The following is a 14,704-nucleotide window of genomic DNA, read 5'->3' on the forward strand; positions in this document are numbered from 1 at the left end:
TTCTGTTAATAAGGTTTCTTCAGGGATTCTTATTATTCTTATGTTAACTCTCTTTTGCCTATCTTCCATAGTTATCATTTTTTCTCAAATCTTCTAAAACTCCTATTCCCTTTCCCTTTGCGTGCTGTTTTCATTTTTATTTTTTACTGTGTGTTCAGCAGTGTTGCTTTCACCTTACACTCTTTTAAATTTTGCATTCGTTTTTGTGGTGTTATTTATTTATTTTTTGATCCTAAACTCTGCTAGTCACTTCCTATTGCTCAGCCACCTGATCCTAAAGTGTTTGCTTCTTTTTTGTGGTTTTATTGCGTGGCAGCGATTGCTCTGCCATTTTTCCTTTTCCTTCCTTCCTTTTTCTTATATTATCTTAGCAAAGAATTTGTGGCTTTGGTTTTCTTTGATGTAGGGTTGCTTTTCCTGGGCTAGTTCGTTTTAGAACATTTGTGTAAGAAGGAGGGCCAGAGCACTGTTGAGACCTAACTGTTGAATTTGAGCTCATATAGGCTTTACTTCTTTCCAGCCACCAGGATTATGCAGCCCTGGGTTTTTTTCAGAATCCAAATTATCTCTTCTTTCCAACTGCTATAGAGATAAGGCTGTCCCCTGCAATTATGGCTTGCTTTTTTCTTTTCACTTAGTGAATGAGAAATCCCCTTCTTTCGATTCTTCTCAAAACAAAATTGGATATAGGGGTGCTCCTGCCACTGTTGTTGCAGCACAGAGATTTAGGTTTTGTTCTGTGTCTGCAAAGCATGCCTTGTTCTCTGTGAAATCTACTGCTGCAGTGTTCTCTCTGCTTCCTTCTGTGCGCACCCCTGTTTGATCTCTGCTGCTTTGAGGTGGGAGGCTTTCCACTTAATTTGTGACTTGGGGCTTCAGCTGTCTCCTGGTTTCTCTGAAAATGAACTCTGTATTTTTGTTTTCTGTTCTTTTTCCCCTTGGGTAGTTTTGGGGAGGAGAAAGGGGAAGTGTTAATTTTATGCCACCATTTGCAAACTGGAAGACTCCTTGTAAAATTTTTATTAATATTTAAAGTAAAAAATATAGAGATTTTGATTATTGTTTTTGATTTGTTAATGTGAAACAACTCTAGACTTTAATACATTTTTATATTTTTATTTAGGAATCTCTAGAGGACCTATTTGCCAAATGAAATTTAGACAATTGTATGATTAAATGAATTGCAGAAAACTGAGGAAATTTACTTATTAACGTAGAGGATATTTTTCACATTTTCCCCCCACAAAAGATAGTGAATACTGTTTAAACACTGGTTAGCTTTTGTAGGAAAACCTCAGACTTTTGAATTTACTTATAAAAAGTATATATGGTTGAAATATTTAAAGCTAATAGATTTAATTTAGGGGTCTAGAAGCTTTTTTATCTTGAATTCACTTATCTCTGAATTCATTAAGTTTCAGTTTCATAAGTCTAAATTGTAGAATCAGAGAATGGTTAGTTTTACTCTGGTCAGATCCCACGCCAGAGATGATATAGAAGGTGTGTGGAATGATTTTTCCCTTAGAATTTTAAAATATAAAAACTCAAAGCAATGACATTTGGTAAACCATTTCTAGGTCCTGTACTTGTGTGGTCAGTTTTGTCGGTCTTGCCCTGAGCAGCCCTTTCTTTAATGGCATGCATCCTTGCTTTTCAAACATAGGACTTCAGAATTACTCCTTTTATGTCTATTCTTATAACTTACTCTTGGTGTAAAATTAGAAGTTTTAATCTTTTATCAGATTTACATATTATTTTTGTTGAAACTATTTATTATAAGTAATTTGTCAGGAATCACATTCTTTATCTTCAGAATGAAGTGGAACTAATGCCTAGTCCCTAGTTAACCAGTAGGTGAAAAGGAATGCTTTGCATTCAGAAAGGGAAGTGGAGAAAGTTGAAATGTACATACTCCTTTTGTTTCCCTCTTCAAGGTATTCAGCCTCTGCTTTTGTTGTTTGGTTTTGGCAGATAGCTGTAGATTTGGTGTTTGGGATATTTGAGGGTTAGAAATTGAAGTGTTCAGGTATTTGGGAGGAATGGAAGTGTTATTGAACCCTTGAGAGAAGAATATGGTTATTTGATAAATTAAAAACATATTTGCTCATTTGGGCCATTTGTCTCCACACAGTGCACACAGTAAGAATCTGTTATAAAGGATAATGAAGGACCATGCAAAATCATTTGTTATTTGGGAATAGTCATTAAGGAGAATTCTGAGGATTCTTGTTCCTGCAAATTATGCCTTTGTTTGTTCTTCTCTTTTCTTTCTCGCAACAATGGTGAAAATAGTATCATAGCAGAGCTAGCCCATGAGAAGATTTTACTTGTGTATCTTAGTGAAAGAAAATACATTCAAAATGCTTGATACATAGTAGCTGCTCAATAAATAACCTTCTTATTTATTAAACTTTTAATTTTTGAATTAATCTTAGATTTACAGGAAGGTACAACATGTATACAAGGAGGTCCCATTCAACCTTCATCCAGTCTCTCCTGATGTAACATCTTGTATTTCTATAGCACAGTATCAAAACCAGGAAACTGACATCGGTACAATCCTTAGAGCTTATTCAGGTTTCACCAGATATACATGCACTTGTGTGTGTATGTGTGTGTGTATATATGTATGCAGTTTAATTACATATGTAGCTTTCTATAACCACCAGTCAAGATACTTGATTACAGTATCACCATCTTGAGTGCTAGTTATTCATAGCCCCACCACTGCTCCCCATCTAAAGCCCCTGGCAACTGCTAATCTGTTCTCCAACTCTATAATTTTGTTATTTCACAAATGTTTTATAAATGGAATCATGCAGTATGTATCCTTTTGAGTTCTTTTGTTTTTTGAATCTCTGAGCTTTTTAGTTATAGCATTTTAATATTGTTGACTTTTGCTTGCTAATGGTATCACTTTGGTTTAGCAAAGAAAGTGTTCAAATTTTTGTCTTATTCAGTAGGTTTCACTTGCCAACATGTAAGTCATGCTATCAGTGTGAATCATGTGAAAAAAGCAATAGTTGAGAATCTGTGGTCAGTTTGCTTGGAATGTTTAAAAGAAAGAAAATTCTATGATGGACAGCCAGTACTTCCTTCTGATGTTTGGTTGTGCCTCAAGTGTGGTTTTCAGGTGAGAAAAGTCTCTTTTATGTGAGAGTTTGTCTCAAATATTTTCCTTAAATCTTACTGTGAGCTCTGACTGTTGGTCATGCTTAGAACTTAAGATTAATTTATTCTGTGTTTAGATGTAACTCTCCAAGGCCGAGCTTAGAAATGTTTAAGGTAAAGTAAAATGTGTGTATGTTCAGAAATTAATCATGTGTGGTTTATAAATACTTTGAAAGGGAATCCAGCCCACTTGCAGTAGTTCTCATATGTGGTCCTGCCTTTACTTATTTGTATTTACTTAGGAAATGGATCCAAGTTTTGGGGTTTTTTAAAAATCTTTTTGGATTCATTTTTTTCTCTATGAAAAGTGATTATTCTGTCTTTTCTTTCTTTTTTTTTTGCAAAGTAATTTCTCTTAAGAGCTTAGAAGCTATTGGTATCTTTTTTTTTTTTAACTGGAGTATAGTTGGTTTACAATGTTGTAGAATCTATTGATATCTTTAATAAAGGAATTTTTAAATAAAATTAAAAGTATATATGTATTTTTTAGAATAAGAAGCATCTTTATTATCTCACATAGAAAGCCAGAAGTAGGGCCACTTAAAGTTACTTGCTTCAATGGAAAGAACATTAAAAACTGAGATTTCTTCCATTTTTCTGCTGTGCCATCCTCAGTTTCATGGTTTCAGGATGGTAAAAGACGTTTGATGCACAGTGTATCACACAGCAATCCCCAAAGGCCAGAAAGAAGGCAAAAAGTACATCCCTTCCCTGTGTTCTTTTTTAAAATACGTAAAACTTTTCCAGAAACCATTAGACTGCCCCTCATGGGACGTTGACTGGAATTGAATCTCATTTCTTTACTTACCTGGTGATGGAAGTCACTGTGATTGGTCTGAGTCTCACTAGTTTTCAGTGGAGTTGGGTGGACGTGTGTAGGGTGTTAGGAAATGTGTGTATAGGGGAGGGGCACCACTGGCCTGTGAGGATGCGCCGTGTCCCACCATGCATCAGACAGAGAGCATGTACACTTTTAAATGGTATGGAAATTAACTTGGCTCATGACTGTTTTTCTGTGTAACAGAAGCAAGTTAGCCTCTTTGCAAGAAATTGAATTTAATGAGAATCCTATTGTTTTCTGAAACTTTTCCCTCCTGCTTGAAACTAAAAACAAAACAAAACTTCTAGTGTGTTTGAGTATGATTTAAGTTTTGATTAATTTGAAATAAACTTGTATGTAAATCATACAAAGGGTGTTCTGTTCATCTTTAGGGATGTGGTAAAAACTCAGAAAGCCAGCATTCATTGAAGCACTTCAAGAGCTGGAGAGCAGAGTTACACTGTATTATAATTAGTCTGAGCACATGGATCATTTGGTAAGCTAGATTTTCTTAGTACTTGTGTTCACTATAAAAACTGTCTTTGAGTTTTATAAGGTATGATATTTAAAGATGATATATCAGCTTATACTTTTTAGCCTAAACACAACCTATGGAATCATTTAAGAAAATTAACAGTATCCATGAATATAAAATTTAAGTAAAAAATTTAGTCACCCCTGTAGTTTTCTTTAACACTTTCTTTGTACAGTAAAGAAAAATTGTTGCTAGTTGACTTTTTGGTAATGAACTTGCTAAATTAGAATGTCAGAGTTCTAGTGGAGGAAGGTACTTCAATCAGTCAAGCCAGTTGGCCATTCTCTGCAGGGGACAAGGAAAGCCTAGGCATAGATAGTTTGTAAAAACTTCTCAGGGGATTCTACTATTTAAGCCTGGTTGGGTACTAAGTCCAGTTCCCTCATTTAATATGTAAGGACACTGAGCATCATTTATTTACCTTTTTGTGGTTACAAAGTAAAGATCCAGGCACTAAAACAATCTTTTTGATTCTTTAGTCCCTTACCAGCATACCACACTGCTTCAGTGGTTTAACTGGACACTGTATTGAAAAGCTTTTCCTATATTTCACAGCAAAAATTTTCTCATGAATTTATAGACTCCTAGGGTTATTCAGATGAACTTTCAGGCGTTTTCAAGTTTTAAGACAAAAATATTTTAACTTTGTGCTTCATTTCAGGGTTCTAGAATTAATATAAGGATATTTTGGTTTGTAGGAGAGACCATCATCATATAATTTAATTCAGCCACAGGGTTGGATGCCTGCTTCAGTTGTGTTTTTGTTGCTGGCCCCAAGTAATAAAATTGGGGTGAATGAGGAAAGAATTGCTAGAACTTAATATGTAAATGAAGCATTGGAGCCAAGGGAGAGGGGTATGATCCCACAGTGTGGCGGGTCAATAAACATTTCTCTGTAGTCTGAATAGAGCAGTGGTCTGCAGCGATAGGGTGTATCAGAATCACTGGGAGGCTTGTTGGAATAGATTGCTGGGTCTCAGGCTTAGAGATTCTGATTTACTTGTTCTGGGGTGGGGCCTGAGAAATTGCATTTCTAACAAGTTCCCAGGTGTTGCCAGTGCTGCTGGCCTGGGACCATAGTTTGAGGACCACTGAAGTAGAAAGAAATGGTGGGAGAATTGAGTGGCACCTGGTAAAATAGGTTCATCTCAAGTGAATCTGAATTGGAATGTCTGTTGTAGCTCTTAGGACCCCGATTATGGTATGAATCATGATTTAATTTCAGCAAAAAAGCCTTACCTAGCATAATCAATTAGGGTTGTTTTAATTTAATTTTTTTTTAAATTTTATTTAAATTTATTTAAAAAATTTATTTTATATTTAATTGTAATTTTGCTTTCATAGTTATATAGAGTTACAAGGATGGTGAATTTATTGAGTTTTGTAAGATGGATTTGTGAGATTTATATTATACTGAAAATAATTTTAAGTCACATTTGGGGGTCCATAGAATTACTTCTCTTTCAAAGAAAGAAATTCAGGTTTGTCACATGCATTTATAGAAATTTAAAGATTGTGAATATGTAAGGTCATGTTGGTATAATGCATTACATTTACAAAAAACTCAATATGGTCAAACACTGTTCTTATTTGATCATTGGATCTCATTAAGATGAGAATAGATAGAAGAAACCTTTATTAACTATATGCACTAATGAGTAAACTTAGTGGAGGGTAGTTTTCTGAAAAGGAATGTGCTTTTCAAAATCTCTTCTCTAACCCCCTCTTCACAAATAAACTCCAAACAAAATAAAACACCTCATCCAGTCTTCCCTGTCTCTGTAAGTGGAACCTCCATCGCTTGAATATTTAAGCCAGGAGCCTGGCAGTTGTTTTCTTCCCCTTTTTATCTTACTTTATTTTTCAACCTTTTAACAAAAGTAAACATATGGTATAATGAATTCCTCTATATCCACCACCCAGCTTTAAACACTATCTGCTCACAGGATATCTTGTTTCATCTAGACCAGGATTTCTCAGTCTCAATACTGTTGTCATTTGGGTTGATAGTTCTTTGTTGTGAGGGGGACTGTCCTGTGAGGGGACAGGATTAGCTCTGGCCTCTAACCACTGGGTGCCAGTAGCAGCTTTCCCAGTTGTGACAACCAAAAATGTTTCACAATTCTGCCAAATGTCCCCTGGGGCACAAAATTGCTCCTGTTTGAGAATCACTGACATACCCACATCAGCTTCTCCCTTTCCTCTTCCTTATCTTTTATATCCAATTCGTTAACTGCTTCTACCTGAAAATATATGTCTGTTTATTTCTCTCCAGATCCACTGCATCTGCCCTGATCTCTCTCTATTCCTGATGCCATCCAATCTGACATTAGTCAGAGTGATGTTTTCAAAATGTAAATTGGATCTTATCACTTGCCTGCTTATTAAGCCTCTCGTGGCACTCCGTTACACTTAGGATAAACTACCAAAACTCTAATTTGAATGCTAAGGCTCTGTATGAACTGTCCCCTGCTTATTTCTGTAGACTTATTTACCTCATTTCTCTTGCCTCACCCTATATATCCCCCTTACCCCATGACTTAAAGACAAAAGTAGATAAATACCAACTTTATTACCTGATGTGCAAAATTATTGAAGATGCTTTCATAATATTTGCTAACACTGTATATTTTTTCAGGTGTTATGAGTGCGATGAAAAATTATCAACACATTGTAATAAGAAGGTTTTGGCTCAGATAGTTGATTTTCTCCAGAAACATGTTTCTAAAACACAAACAAGTAAGTTAATAGCAGTTGCTAAAGAAATTTGTATTAAAGTATGATATTTTATAATTCTTATAAAGAGATAATAAATTCATAAAGAGTACTTTGGATTTTACTGTGACCTCTCAGTACGAGTGCCATGAATTCTTAGGTAGCAGTTTTGTGATGTTATCTTGTGTTGTATTTACATAACTAATAATGAGAAGCTGGAGAGGATAGTGACTGGACCGTGGGCTTTTGAATCAAACAATGCTGAATTTGAATTTAGGTTCCACCTAAATTACCTACTGTCTGTGTGACTTTGACTCCTTAGTTTCCTTATGTAAAAAATTAGTACGATAATTCTATCAAGTGGGAATGTTGTGAAGCTTAGGGATGTTTTCTAAAGATTTAGAAATAATGTGTGTAAAAATACTTGCATAGTCCCTGACACATTTATGAAATGATATCTGTTATATCATTGGAATACTGTTCTGACGCTAACTACCTGGAATTAGGCTAACCTTGCAGATTAAGGGCTCAGTTCCCCCAAAAGATTGCCCTTACTTCAGACACCATTCTCAAGCTAGGTGTTCTCAGGACGCCCCCCCCCCATTTCCGACCAACTGGCTACAGGGGTTCCCACTGTCCTCTTAATTCAATAATTTGCTAGAATGACTCAGAAAACACTGGAAAGTGCTATACTTACAATTACGGTTTCATTATAGCAACAACAACAAAAAGAAATAGAAATCAGGACCGGCCAAAAGAAAAGACATGTAAGGTGAGGTCTGGGAAGGTACCAAACATGAAACTTTTCTGTCTTCTTCCTGTGGGGTCAGGATGCATCACCTTCTCAGCACATTGATGTGTAACAATACACACAGACTGTTGTTAACCAGGGAAGCTCACTGGAGTTTTGGTGTCTAGCGTTTTTATTAGGGTTTCATTGCATAGGCATGGCTGATTGAATCATTGGCCACATGATGTAACTCAGTCTCCAGGATCCCAACCCTCTAATCACACGTTTGGTCTTTCTGGCATGGCTGGCTCCCATCCTGAGTCATCTCATTCGCATACATTGTCTAAGGTCCCACAATGAATAAAAAAATACTTTGTTAACATAAACTATCAAGTGTGGTCTGAGGGGCCCACCATGAGTAAAACAGACACTCCTGTCACTCTGGAAATCCAAGGATTTAGAGGGGGCTTCTCAGGAACCTGGGACAAAAGACAGCCAAATCCTTTATTATACAATAGTAACATTTTATATATTGTACTTTGTTGTCTAACATATAAGCAGTATATAATACACATTAATATAAATTACGAATATATAGGGAAGGAGTTTCTTCATTCAAAAATATTAAGTACCTACCACATGCCATGCTTTATGCTTTATTTGATATGTAGTGGTAAAGCAAAAATAGTTTTTATGTTGCCCTCATGAAGTTTAGAGCATAGTGGGAGAGACAGACAGAAACATAACACATATGTAACTTTGATAAGTGCTACAAAGGAAAAGAACAGATTGCAGTGATAAGTAATAATCTCATGGTCATAGTGATCAAGAAAGGCCAATATGGCTGGAGTGTGGTTTGCTGGGAGAAAGCAGAATGGAGTAAAGTTAAGATGTAGGTGGGCAGGTCATGAAGGATACTGTAAGGAATTCCATGGTAAAGAATTTTTATTTTATTGGAAGTGTAATGGAAGCTATTAAAGTGTTTTAAGCAGAAGAGTAATAGTCATTTCATCTTTTTAAAAATAAAGATAACTCTACCAAATGGAGAATAGACTGTTGTGGGTTAAGATTGGAGGTGGGGAGATCCTTAAGGAGGTAAAAGGAGGTTATTGTGGTAGGGCGGGTGAGAGATGAGTAGGGGTTCTGGTGGAGAGTGGGTGGACTAGGTGTAATGAGTGAGGGAAAGTAGGAGGAATCAAGTACATACCTCAGGATTTTGATTAACTAGGTGAATGGGAATAAATGGCCATGGTAATTTGGAAATGCCTTTAGAGCAGGAATTGAACTGCTCAGAAACTGAAAAATTATATAGAAATATAGTTTTCAGCTGTATTTTCTGTAGCTCAATATAGAATGATTTTTGGTAGCTGTTGCTCTGAGACAGTAATGATGAAGACATTGGAGGAGGAACTAGAGGAGGTAAACTCAGATTCTTGGACAGCAGAAGAAATGATTAATTTTATCACTCATTCATTGGAAAATATGGTGGTTATAGGCATTTAATACTTATAGAACAGAGGTTGGTCTTAATGCTGTCTCCTGAAAGCTGCCCATTAGTTTTGTTGGCCATAAGAAGAAATGTAGGGGGCTTCCCTTGTGGTGCAGTGGTTAAGAATCCGCCTGCTAATGCAGGGGACACGGGTTCGAGCCCTGGTCCAGGAAGATCCCACATGCCGCAGGGGCAACTAAGCCTGTGTGCCACAACTACTGAGCCTGCGCTCTAGAGCCCATGAGCCACAACTATTGAGCCCATGTGCCACAACTACTGAAGCCCACGCGCCTAGAGCCCATGCTCTGCAACAAGAGAAGCCACTACAATGAGAAGCCAACACACTGCAACGAAGAGTAGCCCCCGCTCGCCGCAACTAGAGAAAGCCCGCGCGCAGCAACAAAGACCCAACACAGCCAAAAATAAAATTAAAATAAATTTAAAAAAAAAAGAAGAAGAAATGTAGGGATATGATGGCAAGGGTGGCAAAAGTACAACTGTAGAAGTTATTTTCTCTGGACTTTTTACGTTAGAGTTTCCTTGAGGTTAAGAACAAAGCCAGTCTGATTCCATTCAGTTTTACAGATTTCTTGAATATTTATTATCACAAAGGATGTAAGGTAGGGAGTGTGGAATGGTATGGGAGAAAAACCATGGGCTTTGAGTCAGGGGAGTCTGGCATTCAAATTTGACTCTTTCAATCACTAGCTCTGTGACCTGGGGCATATTACAGTTTGTCTGATCCTCATTTTCCTCAGCACTTTCTCCCTCTTTCCCATGGGAAGAGAGATTGATAAGACCTTTCCTAAAGAAGTTTAAAAAAGGTGTGAGATTTAAAAAATGATGTAAGTCGAAAAGAATTTGTATTTTGAGTGATGTTCAGAGTTCTTCAAATATTCAAAGAGGGATGCAGTGTTCAATTGAAAGGAACTCAAAAGGAATCGTGGAGGAGCTGGCTTCCAAGCCGACCCTTAAAGGATGAACTTGAGTAGGTAGAGAGGAGAGAAGAAATCATTTCAGGTGCCGGGAAGGAAACACCAATGGAAGCTTTAATTGTGTTTATGCAACCATGGGTAGCACCTGGAATGGGGGAAACAGGTTCTTGAAGGAGTTTGAGAGTGTGTAGAGCCTTTAAAGTTAGGGTGAGATAGGGCTTACCTGGTGGCACAGTGGTTGGGAGTCCGCCTGCCGATGCAGGGGACGCGGGTTCATGCCCCGGTCCGGGAGAATCCCGCGTGCCGCGGAGCGGCTGGGCCCGTGAGCCGTGGCCACTGAGCCTGCGCGTCTGGAGCTTGTGCTCCGCGGTGGGAGAGGCCACAGCGGTGAGAAGCCCACGTACTGCAAGAAAAAAAAGTTAGGGTGAGACGTAGTTCTGAATCCAGGGTTTCCAGAAGTTCTAGGGCAAAATGTTAGTATCTTTGTGTTCCAAGTTACAGCAGCTCTCAGGCAAGTTTGACTTAAAATAATATCCCTTGGTATTTTAGAAGTAAGTTTTTTGGGATAGTAATATTTTTATAAGATACTTTACAAATCAAATATGAAAGTTGCTATTGAGGTTTGTAAGAATGCTGGATATGATTATGTAGCTATTTTAAATGATAATCGAGAAGATTGTAGAAATGTAAAAATGTCTGTATATGGTAATTCAGAAAGACTATGAAACTGTATATATTGTTTTCAAATCGCAGGATGAGAGTGATTTAAATGGAACCTTTTTATATTTTGCATTAAGTAAAAATAACTACTGAGAGGAAAGCCTGTACCTGTACCTTAAACATGTTTTTAAGTTATACGATGCCTGGGCTAATTTCACGTCTGATACATCTAATTCAGCTTCTCTGCTCAGTGAATCTCAACTTTTGTTCCCAGTAGCCCTTTAGACTCTTAAAAAATTATTGAGGACTTAAAGAGCTTTGGTTAGGTAGGGTATATCTATTAATATTTATATTAGAAATTAAATATAAAAAATTAGAATATTTATTAATTTACTGAAAAATAGCTGTAATTCCATTACATGTTAACACAAATAACATATTTTTAGAAAAGATAACGGTTTCCAAAATACCACAAACCTAATGAGTGGCATTGTTTTACATTTTTCCAAATCTCTTGAATGTCTGGCTTAATAGAAACAGCTGGATTCTCATATCTACTTCTGCATTCAGTCTGTTCTGATATCACATGGCCTGTAGCCTCTGTAAAACTGCTTTGTATAATTGAGAATGAACAAAAGTAAGAAAACCAAATAACATCTTGGGCTTATTATGAAAATATCTTGGAGCTTAAGGACACCCAAAAGGGGGGGCTTGTCTTCAGATACATTTTGAGAACTGCTAAACTAGCACATTTCTGTCTTTATAGTTTCTGTCTTCAGTCTTTCTTGCCCTAAGGCTCAGCTCAGATCCTACTTCAGTGACACTTTCCCAATCCTTTGTTTTATCTCTGCTTCTATGTAGCATACTTTAGAATCTTAACACTTGATTTTGTGGTGTTCAGCTTTCATATGTATCTGTATCTTGTTTATAAAACTGTACATGCCTTGAGGATTGTACCCTGGCCTATATTCTTTTTGATTCTCATATGACTAGGTAGTAAATACTGCTGAATTGAACTCAACTAGCATGTGAGCAGTTTTTACTGAGGAAGTAGATACGCTTTGCATTTTCACCAAAACACCCCTGAATATTATCAAATTATTTTATTTATTCATTCAGTCTATTAATATACTTGAGTTTCTACCTTGTGCCGGACACTGTGCTAGATATTGGAGATACTGTGGTGAATGAGACAGATCTATTTCTCAGTTCCTGCCATTATTGATCTTTTGGTTAGTGAGGGATATTGACAAATCACAATTATAATTGCTGTTTAAATAGTGCTGTGAGGAGCAAGAACAGGGGCCTGTGAGAGCACTTTGGAGTAGTATCTAATCTGGACTAGAGGATCCAGGAAGGTTTTATTGAGAGGAAGAGATTTCTAAGCTGGAATCTGAAGGATAGCTAGATGTTAGGAAGGCAGAGAGGGAAGGGGTGTGTGCTCCAGGCAGAGGAGATAGCCCATAGATGAGGGAGCCTGATACGTTCAGGGGATTGTATAGAGCTGCAGGGTTGAGTTTTGTGATGAGGGCGGGGTGGTGAGTGGTGAGACTCTGGAGGTAAGTAGAAGCAGCTATTGAAGGGCCTTGTAAGTTTAGAGTTTATCCTGGAGGCAATGAAGAGCCACTTATAGGTTCTAAGAGGAGAAGTGGATGATCAGTTTTGTATTTCAGAAAGATCACTTACTGTACTATGGAGATACACAGGAATGCCTTAATATGTATACCTGCCCATTCATATGTCAATATCAATTTATTATATGACCAAATAAAGATTTCTAAGGCTAATGGTTAACTAGGAGTTAGTGGAATTTTGAGAACAAACATTTGAGGTAATTCTTAGTTGGTTCCAAAGTAGACAAGTAGTGGAATAGCAAGTTTTTCCTTTTTACTCTTTAAAGATTAAACTTCTTTTCAGCTGTAGAAATGGGCAAATTACATTAATACTACATGACTGGTTTAGGTAATTGCATTAAGCAGTTGAGGGAATCCCAGTGCTGGTTCCCAGAAGAATGCTTACAGCTGTGTAGATGCCACATCTGATGCTAGGATTTGCTTTAAAAAAAATAATCTCTCCACACTCTCCCCCTCAAACATATACAAGAAAACTAAAAACAACAAATAAAATCCCCATATAACGAAAAGGTCATATAACACAAGATTGAAAAAGAGCAAGAAAACTTTCTTGTGAGACCCACCCAGAAATATGTGTTGTTAAAAGTGGGCCAATATTCTCTGACGGGCTTATTTCTCACTTTGGTAGTCTAGTAAATGTCATGCAAGTGTTCTACAAACACTTATAGAATACGGGAATTCCTGTTGAAATTATATCATTGAATATTGGTTTGCTATGTGTGAACTAGACAGATGATAGATAATCCCACATTCTTTTCTAAACCAATAAATTTGGCCCATAATTTTAATACTGGTGGAATGCCATTTTCAAAAAACTTAAAGAGAGCATAAAATATTATATTCTGTTAAATTCATTAAGCTTATGCTCTTGGTATAAAAAGCCATGTTATATGTTGGTTCTTTTGGTTTTATTAAGTATAAGTTTGCTGTATCTTTTTTTTTTTCCGGTACGCGGGCCTCTCACTGTTGTGGCCTCTCCCGTTGCGGAACACAGGCTCCGGACGCGCAGGCTCAGCGGCCATGGCTCACGGGCCTAGGCGCTCCGCGGCACGTGGGATCTTCCCGGACCGGGGCACGAACCCATGTCCCCTGCATCGGCAGGCGGACTCTCAACCACTGCACCACCAGGGAAGCCCTGCTGTATCTTTTTGAAATAAGAAAGTATGGTACATTTGGGATCTGAAATAATGTATCTGAGAATAAATAATATTGTACCCTTTTACAGTAACAGTTTGTAATGTAATACTTTGACTTCTCTTTATAAAGTAATACATTTTGTTCTACTATAAAGTGACAGTCCATATGCCTAAGAAATTTGCATTTTCATAAATAAGTGCTAAAAATAGTTATTTCCATATATAAAAGGGGTTAGAGACAAAAAATGTTGATTGAACACTTCAAAAACAATTTGTTTTACCTGTAGGGATGTAAATCTGTGGTTCCTCATCCGAACTACAGAACACAGAGTTACTTGAATGACTATTTTCTCAGTTCCCCCCCCAAAATGGCACTAACTTGTGGATATATATAGGGAGAAGTTAATTGGGTACAGTGGGTACCTATGGCATTAGGGCTTAATTTTTTTTGACGAACCCTTTGAGAAGGGCTACTATAAACTTTAATAAAACTGTAAATTCGGGCTTCCCTGGTGGCGCAGTGGTTGAGAGTCCGCCTGCCGATGCAGGGGACGCGTGTCCGTGCCCCGGTCCAGGAAGATCCCACATGCCGCGGAGCGGCTGGGCCCGTGAGCCATGGCCGCTGAGCCTGCGCGTCCGGAGCCTGTTGCTCCGCAATGGGAGAGGCCACAACAGTGAGAGGCCCGCGTACCGCAAAGAAAACAAAAACAAACTGTAAATTCACACACCAAAGGCATCCAGCAATTGATTACATCCAGCTTTTGCTTAAAAGAAGTGTTCTTTTCTTTCATATCACTACTAGCATTTCATTAGTGTCTTAACTTGTCACACGTATTAACCTTATCATCCATTGTTATACAGACAGATAGCAGATCATAA

The 14,704-nt window shown here is 37.5% G+C and overlaps 1 protein-coding gene across 10 annotated transcripts in view; it reads left to right on the forward strand.

Moving 5' to 3' along the window:
- The window catches only part of USP45 (ubiquitin specific peptidase 45), a 64,016-nt gene that overhangs the window by 5,418 nt on the left and 43,894 nt on the right, over positions 1-14,704 (forward strand). For 5 of the 10 annotated variants that reach the window (XM_060167858.1, XM_060167866.1, XM_060167867.1 and 2 more), the window contains exons 4-6: positions 2,961-3,133; positions 4,384-4,487; positions 7,165-7,265. In XM_060167858.1, coding sequence (XP_060023841.1) covers positions 2,961-3,133; positions 4,384-4,487; positions 7,165-7,265 — 378 coding nt within the window. Of the gene's footprint in view, positions 1-2,960; positions 3,134-4,383; positions 4,488-7,164; positions 7,266-7,957; positions 8,014-14,704 lie in introns of those variants that run through there. The other 5 variants (XM_060167861.1, XM_060167863.1, XM_060167865.1 and 2 more) reach the window with 3 other exon arrangements.

This window comes from Lagenorhynchus albirostris, chromosome 12 (genome assembly GCF_949774975.1).
Source record: "Lagenorhynchus albirostris chromosome 12, mLagAlb1.1, whole genome shotgun sequence".
Classification (NCBI taxonomy): domain Eukaryota; kingdom Metazoa; phylum Chordata; class Mammalia; order Artiodactyla; family Delphinidae; genus Lagenorhynchus; species Lagenorhynchus albirostris.